The 14740-nt window shown below is 45.0% G+C and overlaps 1 protein-coding gene across 2 annotated transcripts in view; it reads right to left on the reverse strand.

Moving 5' to 3' along the window:
* Window positions 1–1092: 1092 nt before the first annotated feature.
* The window catches only part of PLBD1 (phospholipase B domain containing 1), a 41068-nt gene continuing 27420 nt past the window's right edge, over window positions 1093–14740 (reverse strand). The window contains exons 7-11 of one of the 2 annotated variants that reach the window (XM_075750769.1): window positions 8957–9157; window positions 8708–8848; window positions 4572–4757; window positions 3355–3461; window positions 1093–1358 (exon numbers count right to left, since the gene is read on the reverse strand). In XM_075750769.1, coding sequence (XP_075606884.1) covers window positions 1191–1358; window positions 3355–3461; window positions 4572–4757; window positions 8708–8848; window positions 8957–9157 — 803 coding nt within the window. In that variant the 3' untranslated portion in view covers window positions 1093–1190. The remainder of the gene's footprint in view (window positions 1359–3354; window positions 3462–4571; window positions 4758–8707; window positions 8849–8956; window positions 9158–14740) is intronic. The other variant, XM_075750773.1, reaches the window with a different exon arrangement.

Raw genomic sequence — 14740 nt, forward strand, 5'->3', positions numbered from 1 at the left:
CACAGATGCACTTTCCAGCCTCTCACTTACCTCCTTCTGCTCCAGTGAACAAATCATTTTGGTCTTTTTTCATGGATTTTCATCCTCAGCAAAAGCGTTGCTGTTACTTGTGGTCTCCCTCTCCCCTTGACAGAAATCAGCCCTACTGTGACAGCCAGCTATTTAGGCTAGAACCTCACCCATGCTGCAGTAAGTTACTCCCTTCCCCATCACATAAGCTAAACTCCAAGGGCTTGATGAAAACCTCACACTGCTCATCCTTCACCTTCATAATACAGGGCAGTTGCTTTGCAGTTTAGCTTGGACTGCCAAGGCCATAAAGAGCGAGCTGTTTGTTTTGGTTTACTTAATTACATGTATAACATCTAGCACAAAACAGCCCAGTGACTCCACTGCTCAGTGTAAGCACCGGTAGCTAGGAGTAATACATACAATCCCTCACAGCCATCTCACTGTCACCTTCCACCTCCACCGCTGAGGGAGCAGGCAAAGAGATCACTGAACAACTGATCAGTAAGAGATCCATTGCAGACACATGCAGGCACAGATCCTTCCCTGCTATACGCTGCAGCCTGGGGCAGCGGGAGAATGTGGGGGCTGCTTCCAAAAGCATCAGGCTGCTTTCAGAAATCACCAGGCACATCTCTTCACTACCTTTCGCAGCCTGACCATGGCATGCTGCTTTGGTGAGGCAAAGGAAATCTTGCAAAAGCCATGCCCTGTAGAGCACAAGCCCACTGACCTGCCATGGAGAACATGGCCTTGACTCTCTGCTAGTGACAGTCCTGGCTGAGAAGCAAATGGCAGCACACCTCGCAGGCACTGCTCAGACACCAAGCCAGCACAGAGATTAAGCCACCATGGCCCAAAGCAGCCACCTGGCTTGGCCCAGCCCTGGAGGCAGGTCCCATGTTGCTACTAGAGACAGGTCAGTCATTGATCGCATTGCAGTTCACCAAAAAGCAGTGCCATGCTCGCTTCTCCATGGGAATGGCCACCCAAACAGCTCGGAAGAGCAGAACATGCACTGGGCTGCACAGAGACAGCCAATGTCAGTACCAAGTGCCTAGCAGGCAGGACAGGGAAGGCAGGTAAGGCACAGGGATATGGACATCCAGGTCAATTTATTACACGCAGGAATGAAAATTTCCATTTAAAAAAAATCCCATTTCAGAATATTGATGCTGGTTTTACAGGATCGGCCTCATGGTGACAAAATGAAAGTTGTATGAATCTGGCAGGCCCTGATGTCGTGTGTGGTTAAACCGTCTCCAGGTGAAGACAGGGAGACCACCCTGTACTGGGGGGCCATTGATTGCAGTGGCTGTGAACGCTGAAGCCAGGCGGAAATCTGACACCTGTAATAAAGGACAGGAGTTCAGGACATGTGACGCACACCCATCCCACAGAGCTGAAACAGCTCTGGAAGATTTGATAACAAGAAGGTAAAGCAAGCGAGGAAGGGGAAAATGCGTGCTGGTTAGACAGCATTCCTCCCCTGCACAGAGGCATCTTCAGCCACAGAAGAGCCAGCGCTGAAGGGTCGCAGCAAAGCGCAAGCCCAGGCTGCCCTCTAGCCCTTGTGCTATTCGGGGTGAGAGAGGCAGCACGCCTGCACTCAGGACAATCCTCCTAGGGTGCGGGTGTCTCCAGAAGAGCTGGAGCTGCAGCAAGCAGCCTAGAGGGTCTGACCAAAGCTCTGCTGCGTGTTAAGAATTTGGGCTGTCCCCTCAGGCACTATCAGGGTAATTTAGTGTCCACAACAGACTGGCATTAGCTTCACTGCCAGGTTTTGCTTCTGCTCTGGGCTATTTCTCTCAATGCCTCTGTTTGGTCCCCTGTCCCCCTGCAGCCCAGCCCGTTCCACTTGCCTAACTGTGCTTGCAAAGGCATCATGACCAGCTTGCACTGACCTGCTCCCTTACCAGACACCTCTACACAACCTTCCTCTAGCAATTTTCTAGATTCATCTCATAATAAACAGCTCTGGGAGCTCCTACTGGCCACTACAGCAGGCAGCTGGCCTGGGTTTGTGCAAGCTGAGTGGACACACAGCACTGGCAATGCCAAAACAGCCTCCACAGGGCCCATCCTAGCAGCCAAACTCACAATCCAGAAATGGAGCAGAGGCTGGTCCCCACGCGATAAAGCACCATATGACCTCCCAGCACACCAGGGCTGGGCAGCTGCTTACTCAGGTATTGCCCCTCACAATGAAAACACCATACAAGCTGCTGTCCTGGCTTCAGCAAGGATAGAGTTAACTTTCTTCCTAGCAGCTGGTTAGTGCTGTGTTTTGGATTTAGGATGAGAAGAACACTGATAACAAACTAATGTTTTTAGTTGTTGCCAAGCAGTCAAGGATTTTTCAGCTTCTCATACTGGCCTGCCAACAAGAAGGCGGGGGGCACCCAAGAACCTGGGAGGGGGGACAGCCAGGACAGCTGACCCAGACTGGCCAAAGGGATATTCCATACCATGTAATGTCACACTCCCTATATAACCTGAGGGGTTGGGGGGAGGCAGTTCGGCTCAAGATTGAGCTATCGGCTTTGGCTGATGAGCAATTGTGCTGTGCATCACTTGTATATTCTTTTATCATTATTATTGTCTTCCTTTTCTGTCCTATTAAACTATCTGTATCTTAAACCCACAAGTTTTACTTTTTCTTTCCGATTCTCTCCTCCATCCCACTGCAGGGGAGGAAGCGAGTGAGCACACGGCTGTGTGGTTGTTTTAGCTGCCTGCTGGGTTAAACCACCACAAGTGCTGCCCAGAAAAACTGCTGCTTTCTCCAGGACAGTGGGTCTAAGGGTTTTCCTACATCCCCCCAGAAGGCCAAGTGATCTTTACCAAACTTTACTCAAAGCAAAGTTTCACAGACAGGTGGAGCCGTAGAGCAGGGTGACTTAGTAGAGAGCCAGGCTTTTGTAAAGGTAAAGCTAAAATGAGGCTGAAAACACATTCCTGTGGGCTCATCAGGAGGCTGATGCTGTGCAAGTCACCTTCCCCAAGTTATGCAAAGACTAATTTCAGCCTTCTCTTAGGCTCCTCTTGCTGCAAGGCTTTGGGGTTTAACCACTAAACACCATAAGCTCCCATGGACATAATTCTCTCCACACCTCCTCCTGTATCCTCTGCCACTGTGCCGGGACTGGTGTCAGGGTCAGGAGATAGGACTCCACACAGAATTACCATCTCGAGATCTGCCCAAGCACGGGGACAGCATGAAAAGAGGGAACAGACAGGCCTGACCATGCCTGCCCTAGTGCAGGGAAACATGCTACACATCTGATAGGAGCACAACCAGGCTGCAGCAAACATTCCGCAGATGTTGAAATTGAGCTAATTTACCTTGGAGTCATAGCAGCCTGCAGGCACTGGAAAAGAAGGATTCAAGTCTTCCCGGCAACAAATGGTGTTGCAAGGATTGTGTTCAGCATAAGGATCGCGCTGGTAGTCTGGGGAGAAGTGTGGTGGAGAGGGAAAGAAGGAAGAAAAGAAAACAAGTTAGTCCCCTCACAGAAAGCTGATGCAAAGTGCCTGAGCCAGTAATGGCGCTGGCATCGCTCTCATGCTCCTCCCCAGGTACCAGCTAGAAGTCAGTGCTCAAGACAGGACATTAAGTAGAAAAGCTCCTAATCCAAGTCCATACAGCTATTTCTGCATCTCAGGGACACCGCTGCCAACCTCTAACCACAAACATCTGCAACTCCAAATGAGGAAACCTTGCAGGAGCTTTGTCAGGAGAGAAAAGCAGAAGAGAAAGGGAAGAAGGGGGGGATAAGGGAAGGAAAAGTGCAGCAGTGAAAGCCTTTGTTTTCCTGTTCTGGACTAAAACAAATCACAAAGAACAAAGCCTTTGAACACCCATTGTAGTAGCTGGAAGCTAGGAGAGGAAGGTGGACAAGCCTCAACGTCTATGAGCATGCTGCTACTCACAGCTCAAACAGTAGCAATACCCCACCCTGGGAGAGGCCTCCCAAACCCCAAGCCCAGTAATGAGTGTGCACCCTATAATTGGGAATAAAAATATAGCATCTAAAGGTATCTGTACTTAGAGATGGGCTTAGCCAGAAGTTAATTGTGCTGGTTTTAATCCAGTTAGGAAGAACTCTGTCAGGGAAAAGCAGAGCAGAGCATTACCTACCAAAGATCATTTGCCTGAACAAGGAAAAAAAAAAAAAGACTAAGTTTTACACTACATTCTCTGGTCAGATCTGACCTAACTTTTGCTTGGGATTTAAGACTTTCAGGATTGACAGGTTGTAGATGTGTTAGGTAACAGCAGTCCACAGAGTCTCTTGGAATGTCAAAAGCTCTCTGGAAAGGTCAAACAAGTCCAAGGGCCCTTGTTCTAGAAGGAACTCAGTCTTGTTTCTGTTAGAGTAATTTTAGCCTGGTTTCCTACCTCAACAGTAAGCTTGTGTTATCTTTTTTTCTTTATGTGTACTCTGCATCTAGGGTAATATAACTGATCTGTATGTGAGGCTGCAGCTTCCCACTATAATCCAAGAAATAAAAGTAACACTGCTTTATTAAGCTCCACAGTACATAAGTATGTGTCTTACTGTTGTATCTCATGATGTACTTCATGCTTTCCAGGTTGTTCACCTTGCCCTGGTCTCGACGGAAGATTTTTGCTCTTGGAGCAAGCTCGTAAGAGAAATCCATGCCATACTTCTCAACGTATGCCGCATACCCACTGAGATTGTAAATCTTTTCATGGAAAGGGATATTGTATGAAGGCCAGTAACCTGCCAGAGACAAAACCCAATCACTAAGAAAAGCTGAACACTCTTGCTTATATCAAAAAAGAAAAATAAACCAGTTTCCATGCTGCATTGCCATTATCAGCATGTCGAGGAATAACATGTCAAACTGGTTTGAACACAAGAAAATAAGGCAATAGTCACTGGCATGACCAGGGTTGACTCCCAGTGCCACACCACGAGAGACTGTTCCCAGGCAACCCGCCCCCAGACATCCACCCTGAGGACTCATCCTGCAAAACAGCTGAGATCAGACTTGCCAGAGTCCAAGGTGAACACGCAGAACAGCCACAGACCTCCTGCAGAGATTTCCCTGCTCAACCTCTGAGAAGTGTAAGATAATTTACCGTCACCAAACTTCCCAGCAAGAGGCTTAAAGTCACTCCCTTTTTTCCCCACTTCCCATCTCACCATGGCAGAGTAATACACTGTGCTGAGATGTCAGGGACAGGGACACACACACACAATGGGGTGACCAGGAGGTAGGTCAGCAAAGAACACAACGTGCTTTGGGCAGTGGTGGTTGGAAAACTGCGGTTGCCCACAGTGATAAGGAAAGACGGGGAAATAGCTCCACGTTCGCCAGTATCTGCCTTTGAGGGTTAAGAAGTGATTGATCAGCAGAACTGAGCCCTGCCCTAACTTCTCCCAGAGCAAGTATGAATCCTGCAGTTTCGTGAACTCTAAAAGCAGGGTCACCAGCCAGAACTCCAGAGAATTTTAAGTAGGTGACATACAACTATCTGAAACAAGAGTAGTCTAGGAAGCAAAAAAGCTTGGAAAGAGTCAGGAGACACTCCAGGTCAGGATCTGGGTACAGCAAGCCCTGGAAGAAGTAGATACCTATCACATAATGTTTATTTTTAAATATTTTTTGTAAGACAAGAGCAAAGGAGGGTTTAGGCAGAGAATACATACCAGGAGCTAGTCCCAAGAGCTAGTCCCAAGAGCAGCACACTTGCAGCTTCTCTCCAAAGCACTAGCCCTCCTGTTGTCAGTAGGGAACGTTGCTTTTCAAATCACACGCACCAGGATTTGGCTTAGAGATTTACTATCTAGACACTGGTAAAAGCAGCGCTCCATGTATTAACATAAGCCCAGCACAATGTGAGGAGTCTGGCTGTAAAATACTCACAAAAATCAATTGGGACCCCCAGGGAGCGATACACACAGATACAAACCAAACTTCCTAAAGGACAGATACGCACACAGTGTAAGCACTGGAACGCTACCTGAGCGGAGGCATTACCAGCTTGGATTCTGCCTAGCATGCAGCAGAGACAGGAATACCCTGTCTGCTGGGATTTGCTTACGTGACCTAGAGTCTACCTGAAAGAAACAGGTTGTGTACATGTTGTGTTGTAATACAGGCGTCCTCCAGAAATGAGCACACTTGCCAGCCTCTAATGATGCAGGCTGGAGGATACGGATACATCAGCTTCCAAACCAGCAGGGTTTAGTTATGATTCAAAAAGGTGCTATTGTACGAACACAGTGCATACAGATGACCTCCTCCTCCCACCTGGAAAAACTTTTTGTTTAAATTGCTAAAACAGAGGAAGCTTTTTGAAGTTCTCCAGCAAGAGCTCTTCCATGTCTCAGGCTCCGCAAGACTGCAAATCCCAGGCAGGCAGTGTGGCACCCAACCTAAGGCAGGCTTTACCCAAGGGCTGCTAATAAGGCAGTGAAACCCACCTGTTAGGCCTGGCAGCGTGAACAGTGACAAAACCAAGTCAGAGATGGCATAAGGTTGAAAGGGGGGTGAGGATGACAACATGAAGGCAGCAAAAATTCTTTGAAACAAAATGCCTTCCTCCTCCACCCATTAAGAGGAAGACATCTCAGCAATATTGAGGCAGAGCAATGAGAAGATATGGTGGAAAAGACAGAGATCCCAGTTTCTCATCTCATGTGATGCTTTTGATGTTGAAGTGGATGCATTAATCACTCATCATCAGGAAACACAAACTGCAGACCACTCCTGTGCCCTATCCCTATACTGGAAACAGTATTGCTCTCTCCCACCTCCTCTACAGGATTTATGAGTTTTCATTGTTAACACACAGAAAGCACCTTGACATCTTTGCCTGGAAAGGGCATTTTTAGAGTCACCTGCACTGGCCTATGAAACCAGCAGACAGAAGCCATAAAAAAAGCTTTTCATTTTCAAACCTATATAAGAAAATGCTTCCTCTTTCCTCAGATACAGGGCCTACTACAGCAATGCCTGCCTTTGTTCACCTGAGAACTCAATTCTCATTCTCCGTTGCTTCTAGGTTTATGCTTGAAAGATACTTAAAAAGCCAATGCTGGTACAAACTCACTCCGACCAGGCCAAGAGCTATTACGGAGTGTGCCAGGGTCAGCTACTCTACAAACACTTTAAGCCAGCACTGCTCTTGAGAAAGGCAAGCTTCCTTCACCTCGGCTACTCCGAGCACCAGGGATCTCAATGGGATTTGTCTGGTGTCCTGCATGACATGGAGGAGCCTAAAACTGCTACTTACAGGAGCAGTGCTGGCTTACAGCAGCTGAGGTCTCCAAGACAGTACCTCTGCAGTGTTTAGCCCACCCTGTGTGCTCTCCTTCTAATGTTTTAAACTACCAGAGACTGACTGGGACATTACCCAATACACACAAGATGCATTTAGATACCTGGGAAAAGCCATACCGTAATATGCAACTTCTAATACATGCCACTGTCCAGAACAGAGCAGCCACAGATCTCCTAGGAGGGATCAATTGGTCACTGTGTGCCCAAGGCCAGGGGTTGGGCTTAGTCCTACAGGGAACCCCACAGAGCAGCTCAGGGAAAAGGAACTCAGGGAACCTTCTAAGCCCAGCCTCTCTGCACAGGTGCAGCACTGCCGTGACACGGCTGCACTGCTTCAAGTGCCAGACCTAGAGAGGTCTCCATTAGCCTTTTTTTGTCTGCACCACAAGCCACAACACAGCACAAAGGAGCCGAACATTTTATCATCACACAAACGTTAGAAGATGAGCTGCAATAGCCTACTTTCATATCTTCAACAGAAAAAGGAGCCAGAGAAGCATAAGGAAGAGACATGGGATTTTTCCAGCCTACAACAATCATCTCATAAAGCCATAGTGACATTGTGGCAATGCTTAAAATAAGCCAGAACTTTCAAAGGAGCCAGACACAAGGGAAAATTCCAAAAGGGAACAACCGCAGCTGCTAACGTAAATGCATTTCCAGTAATTTTGAAGAAGAGCAATTCATCAATTTACCTCCTGAGCATGTGATTAGAGGAGGGAGCATAAAGCACCAGACATACACTTAAATTTGTGGAATGAGCTCCAGCTTTTGGATGCTGACAAAGTGTGAATGAGACCTGACAGTCGGTGTTTTGCTTCACCTATATTTTTGTTTGCTTGTTTTCCATTATCTTGTTGCTAGTCTTGCTGGGAATTAAGAAATCTTTTAAATAGCAAATATTTATTAGGTAACAGAGCTCCAGAAAAGTTAAGGAGTTGAATCTACCAGAGAACTTCTCTCGTATTTAAAAGTTCAGCTCCTTGTAGGGTGACCCACTCAAACATATCAAGTGGCCCACAGCATCACAGTTATTTAGTACTACTTCAAATAGACCTCACCTTTGCCTTCATGGGTCTCTAAAACAGGGCAAAATAATACCAGAAAAAAGGCAAGAAAGTAAGAAAGAAGGTAAAGTCTATTTTTCCCTTCCCCCTGCTTCTAAAACACAGATGCTTGCCACATTTCTGCCACAGCATACAGGAGAAACGAATACAACGTTATAGACCTGGCAACAGAGGGATGTTCACACAAACCTTTGTAACTTGAAGCTCAGCACTAGTGTTCAATAGACCCTTCTTGGGTACAAAGCACAATTCTCTGTCAGCTGGCACAAAGAGATGGCTTTCCTAATCCAGTAACTACTATACGGAGCTATTACCTTTCCGGAGAACATTTGTTTGATCAGAATATTCCACAAGGGTTGGGATCTGCTCAACAATGTACAATGCACCATCATCAAGGCTCTTCTGCAGCTTGACCTTCTTCAGGTCCAGCACCATGTACTGGTTGTTGTAGGTCCCTAGGTATGAGGGCAGAGAGTTACATGTCCTGCCTCAGAAAGGAAAAGGGTACAAGGGGGAGAGGGAACACATCCTTTTTTCTAAAATTCATGTGTAAGTGTACTTACCAGAATTGCATTTTGAGAAGGTTTCTGCCCAAGTCTTGCCACTATCTGCCATCATGTTAGCAATGCGGACCCTCTGCCAAGCTAACAGGGATTCGGGCACCACTTGCTTAATGAGGGTTTGGTTGAACACGCTGTTGGTAGTCTGCAACATTACCAAGCCACTGCCTAGTATGTAAAAGTCATCCAGGGACACCAAAAAGCCTTAAACAGCAATAATAGAAAATCTGTTATCTTAGTGAACCTTTGATATACTCTTAGAATAAAACAGGCAGACAAGCCAAGAGGATATGAATGAGTCCATGTGTGTTTGAAATCAAACTGTACAAATATTAAAGATGAGGTGGCAACTTCTGCAAGTGCTTTACACCCTCCTGTCAGCACAGTTTCTCATTTGTCACGCTTTCAACACACAACCTAATTCTTTGTCTAGAGCATTTGCTTCATGTTTGCATCCCAAGCCTGGGTTTCTCCTTAATATATCAAGCTACGTCTCATTCTTATGCTGAGGACTACATACTGTAAATGTTTAGTGAATGTTTGTTTCTAACAAAGAAATTCCTTTTAAAAAACATAACCAAGAAAACCAAAAGTACAAACTCCAAAGATTTTCATCAACCAGTTTCAGTTTTAGATTTTTATTCTGTACAGACAATAGGTATTCCTTTAAATTAATCCCTTCTGGACTAAATCAAGCCAATCGGAAAAATCTTCCTTCTAGTTTAATCTTTTCAAATCTAACTATTCTTAAAGGAACCTCCAAGAAATGGGCACCTCTTAAATCATAAACCACATCCTGTATATGAAAAAGTTTTACCTACTCCTCTTTCTGACATGCTGTCATTGGGTTTTTATGCCTATCAGCCCTGCAAGCTCAACACAGAGATGGGTCTCCAGGCAGGATTCCCTTCCAGGTTACATGCCAACAGAAGCACTAGGTCCAACTGCGGATCCCACACCAGGAGGAGTTACACAGAACAGCAAAGGTCAGCTATAATGCCATGGATAGCACGGTGACTACTTACAAAGTAGAAATAACTTGACTTTGAGATTCCCCAGCAGATACAGGGTTGCCAGGCTGGGGAAGAAAGGTTGTTAACTGAACTCCTGATGGGGAAGTGATCCAGAACCCAGTCTCTTGCTAAGGAGTTTTTAATGGTATCACTCTTCAAAGAATACAAAACGCTAAAATGCCGCACAACAGCATAATAGTTGAGTTCCACTAAGAAATCTTCTACAGCAAGCTTTATTAACGCACTCTGCAAACAAACTAAGGTCAGCAACCTACGACAGCCAAAGAGACAACTCAGCTCTGCCACCTATTCCTGGGATTTCATCAAAAGCCAGACCTCCTTCAAGCAAAATAATGTGTAAGGGCTCCATTTCAGCAAGTTTTCTTTAAAGTCTCAAGTTCTCAAATCAGAACAGATCAGGAGAATATACTTCGTGGTCACCTGTTCTCTAAAAATATGTCACTACAGAGCAGGGAGAGAACCCTGGCAGCTTGTGGTTCCTAGTATTTTATTCCTGGAGATCGAAAAAGAGTGTCAATAAGTTATGTACATCAACAGCAGCATTCTCTCTCAAAATAAGTAAGGACAAGGAGAGAAACACTCTAAATCTAGCTCTGCCAGTCTATTTTATACAAAGACATGGGACACTCCAGCAATAAGCTGTTGCATAACCAATCAAGTGTTTGCCCAGAGTCAAGAAATGAAATTGTTAAACCACTGTGATTTGAATTGATGGCCAATTCCCATGTGGGTGCCACTGCATAGTGTACTACTTCAAAATAAACCAAATAGTTTTTTCTTCTTTTTCAATCAACAGCTGAGAAAACAGAAAAAAATCAACTTAAAGCAAGTGTCAACACAAGGAACGATGCTGAATTAACTCAAGTTTGAACTCTAATTCAAATAAATTGCAAAGCTAAAAAGAAGGGGATTTCCTCCTGGGCCTTAGTATTTACCTAGTTTTATCCTGCGATGTTTTATAATACAGTGTGCCCTCCATGATACACCATTACTAGCCTAATTATTCTGAGACAACATATACCATTTTGACTTAAGGCACAGGCACCCCTGAAGCAAAGGGAAGTTAAACATGTACAACAGGTTTACCTAGGGTAAAAACATCCACAAAAACAAAACCTAGATGAAGCCTAGAGATATCAGTAGATATTTGATGTCCTCTTATGTCATTCTTGTATTTTTTAGTATGTATGAGAATCTGTTGTGATTGAAAATGCCTTTTATGTCAACTGTTACCTCACTGTATGGTTCACCCGTTCTTTCTGTAAACCCTTCCTCCATTTTTATCAGCAACTCACAATCATTTTTTTCTTTTTTTTTTTTATTTTATATCCCCCCCCCAGCAATGAACCTGACTCTTCCTTCACAGAAACAAGCAAAAGCACTTCTGAGTGCATCTTCTGGGTCTGAGCCATTTAGATTCAGTTTCCTAATCACCACTGAAAAATTGAAGTTCCAGAGTCTGGAGCTTTGTTCATTGTGACAATATTAATTAGTCAAGCAAAGCAAAACACTTTTTCAAATCTAAGCCACAGTGTCCTCCAGAGAGTCAGCACACCAAAGAACGTAACACATACCTGGCAGCTATTGTTCCTGAAGAGGTAGTTTGCTGCTTTCTGAACCAGATGGCATCAGCTTTTTCGGTGTTTTTAAAAGGTCGTTGTGCTCATTCAAGTGCAGAAAGAGTCAGTATTACAGGGTGGAAGTCAGAGACTTGAGGTCTAGCCATCACCTCACAGGGCTAAAAGTAGCTCCCAGCTGAGATGCTCAATGCTCTGGGCTACAAACACACTTGACAATGGGAAAGGAAACATCTTCTCTGGATTAGCTTTCTTAATCCCATCAGCAGCTGCTTCTCATGCCAAGACCGAACTCCTGCCAGCTGCCTGCCTTCCACTTGCAGACCTCTCCCAGGCACTAATAAATAACACAACCCACACTATAGCTCTGGCCTCTTATCTCCAAAATGCATCAGATACTTTTTCTCTGCTTCCCTCCAGATCTTAGATGTTAGAGGGAGCAAGGAAGAAAGAAATGGTCTGGCCTTATGAACAAGCTCGGCCCTTGAATGTAAGGGCTACCATTCTTTCCATGTTTTATTCCTCCTAGCTATTGATCAGGCTGCGAGGACAGGTAATGCTGCACTTTCTGATCCTGTGCTAACACCAGCTTACTTCAAAGCAAGGGACACATGATACTTCTCTCTCCTGCCTCAGCAGCACACATCAAGACCACTTGTGCCATCTTGTTCCCATATCACAGTATCACAGCTTGTCTCAACCAAAGTAGATCCTGACAGCAGACCAGAGAAGCAAAGGTGGTAATAAAGTTCTTCTCAACTATTTTGCTTCAACAGCTAAAATCAGGGTAACATACTTAAAAAGACTGTGGCTTGGCCCAGAGAAAGTAGGTCACTACCCAAATGAGAGTGCTTGGGTCCAAACAGTCAATTCCCTTTCTTAAATGGGTTTCAAAACAGATTGTTCAAGAAGAGGTTCATCCAAATAGATGGAAATCTTGGGAGCTGCAACCTCCCTGCTGTCCAAGGAAAACTGCAAATTTCATCAGTCAATTGGGCTCATTTCTTTGAATGCCAAAATGGGGCGGTGTAGAACTGTCATGACTGCATAGCATGTCAGGGGCGGGGGGGGAAGGAGATGCGTTTTCTCTCTGATCTTTCACTAGCTATGTCCTGCAAAACATAGCACCTAACCTAGTCTCTGTCATCACATTTCTTACCCCCCAAAATGAGCATAGCTTGACTCAACATTTGTGAGCAACTGTGACATGTCTGTACAATTTAAGTTCTCTCTGCTGTGCACAGATTCACCAACCACATTAAGTACTTACATGCAGAGCTTGAACAAGACACTGAAGTCAAGGGTGCCCAAGAATTCAGTTCAAAGGCATTCCTCCTTTCCAGAGGTTGCCACAGCTGTCCTACATGCAGCTCTGCACAGATGCTTTCAACAGAAGAGAAAGCTAAGACTATGAGGAGAATTTAAGTGAGGATCAGGATTAGTGTGGAAAGTAGCAGCAAGTGGCTAAATCATTCTCCAAAACTAGAGATTACTACTCCTGTTCATTTCCACTTGACTGTGCCTCTGCAATGCTACTGTTGCTCTGAAAGGGACAAAGCAGCCAAGAGAGGACATGCTGCAACAGTGATGGAGCATGCGAGCAGGAATGTGGGGAACTGCTGGGAAAGCAGGGATAGATTCTGCAATTCCTGTCTGTCCTCTACCTACTCAGTCACAGCAGAAGCAAGGAAGCGTGAGGCCCTCTAGCTGTATCATAATGCACACGCTGACATGCAACATGGTTAGTGAATAGTATTAGATACTTTGAGTCACAACAAGTATTAATTCTTGCAGTGTAGTAGCCCGTCTTTTGAAATTCAGTAAATAAACAATCTGGATAATTTACTCTGTGACCCCAGGAGAAATCGGGGAGTTGGCACAGTCCTTCTGGGAAGGCAAACAACTCCTTGAAGCTTTTCTGACACAGCTTTTGGACAGCAGAAGAGTTTTACTTCATATCCAATCTACTGGGTGACAGAAATCTTTTAATTACTCAGTGTCACTGAAGGCCTGGAAGGACACCTGTCTTTTAATGTTCTTTGCCTTTTCCAAAATCCAATACTTCTGTGTACATTAGAATCATGTTACCATTCAGGGGAGCTTACTAGCTTGGTCTTTCTTACTGGTTCTTAGCGTCTATCAGGACAGAGAATAAGAGTGGGAACTTGTATGCAGGGAGAAGTTAGTCGTCAAGTTGAGCCATGGCCAGGACCTGCAGATTCTGTGGTCAGATGCCCTGAAAATAAAAGGCTTCATCTCATCACAACATGGAGCAGAGGAATTTGGTAGTTCCCTTCTTCCTGCGTGACCATTACCAGGCCAGTGCTTTAGAGCTTGCTCATCCCCTGGAAAACTGCAAGTTTGTGAACTACACCCACAGCTAATGCAATTTGCTGTAGTCAATGGATCGTGCTTGTCTAGTGCTTGTGATAGTACCATATAATTAGGTGGCCAGCGAGCACGCTTTATATACCACAGGTCTCAAACTTCACTGTACCCATGGGAACTACGTTTTGCAACAGTTCTCTCTGCATTTTGTTGTGTCAGAGTCTACCTGGCACAAGCAAGCTTTAAAATGGGCCATCTCTGCAGACGTCAACCTCCAGGAAGTACGCTGGAATTTCACACCCTAGCGAACAGACCCCAACGATTTCAGCACAGTAGTAACTGATTTTCAGGTATCCTCCCCCACAGCGAGTTTTATCAGTCTCATCAAAACAGAAGACTTGTATTTCACTTTATACAAAGAATCAACAAAAGGAACAACCCAGAGACATCAACATAGACACTCACTAAAAAGAAAATGAATGCTCTGCATGGCTGATCCTGATACCCAGTTTTGAATCTGCAGCACAACGCAGCCACATTCTCCTGAAGGACAGTACTATCTTCAACAGTATTTCTTCTGAGAGATACAAGAAGATAAATTTCTGTACATTCAGGTGATGAACACAGCTCAGACAGAAACCTTGACTTTCCTCCAGGTTATACAGGCTTGGTAAAATTCCTTGCAACAAGGGAGTGAAATTCCTCCAAGGGAATCGGAGATAATGCAAGCTCTGGAAAGGCTGTACATTTAACAGGAATTTGCTAGAATATCCCTACTCCTTCCTCAAAGCAAAAATCTCAAAAAACACTGCATTCCTGAGAAGGGTCAGAACCCCACAGAAAAAGAC

The sequence above is a fragment of the Balearica regulorum genome, chromosome 1 (assembly GCF_011004875.1).
Source record: "Balearica regulorum gibbericeps isolate bBalReg1 chromosome 1, bBalReg1.pri, whole genome shotgun sequence".
Classification (NCBI taxonomy): Eukaryota; Metazoa; Chordata; class Aves; order Gruiformes; family Gruidae; genus Balearica; species Balearica regulorum.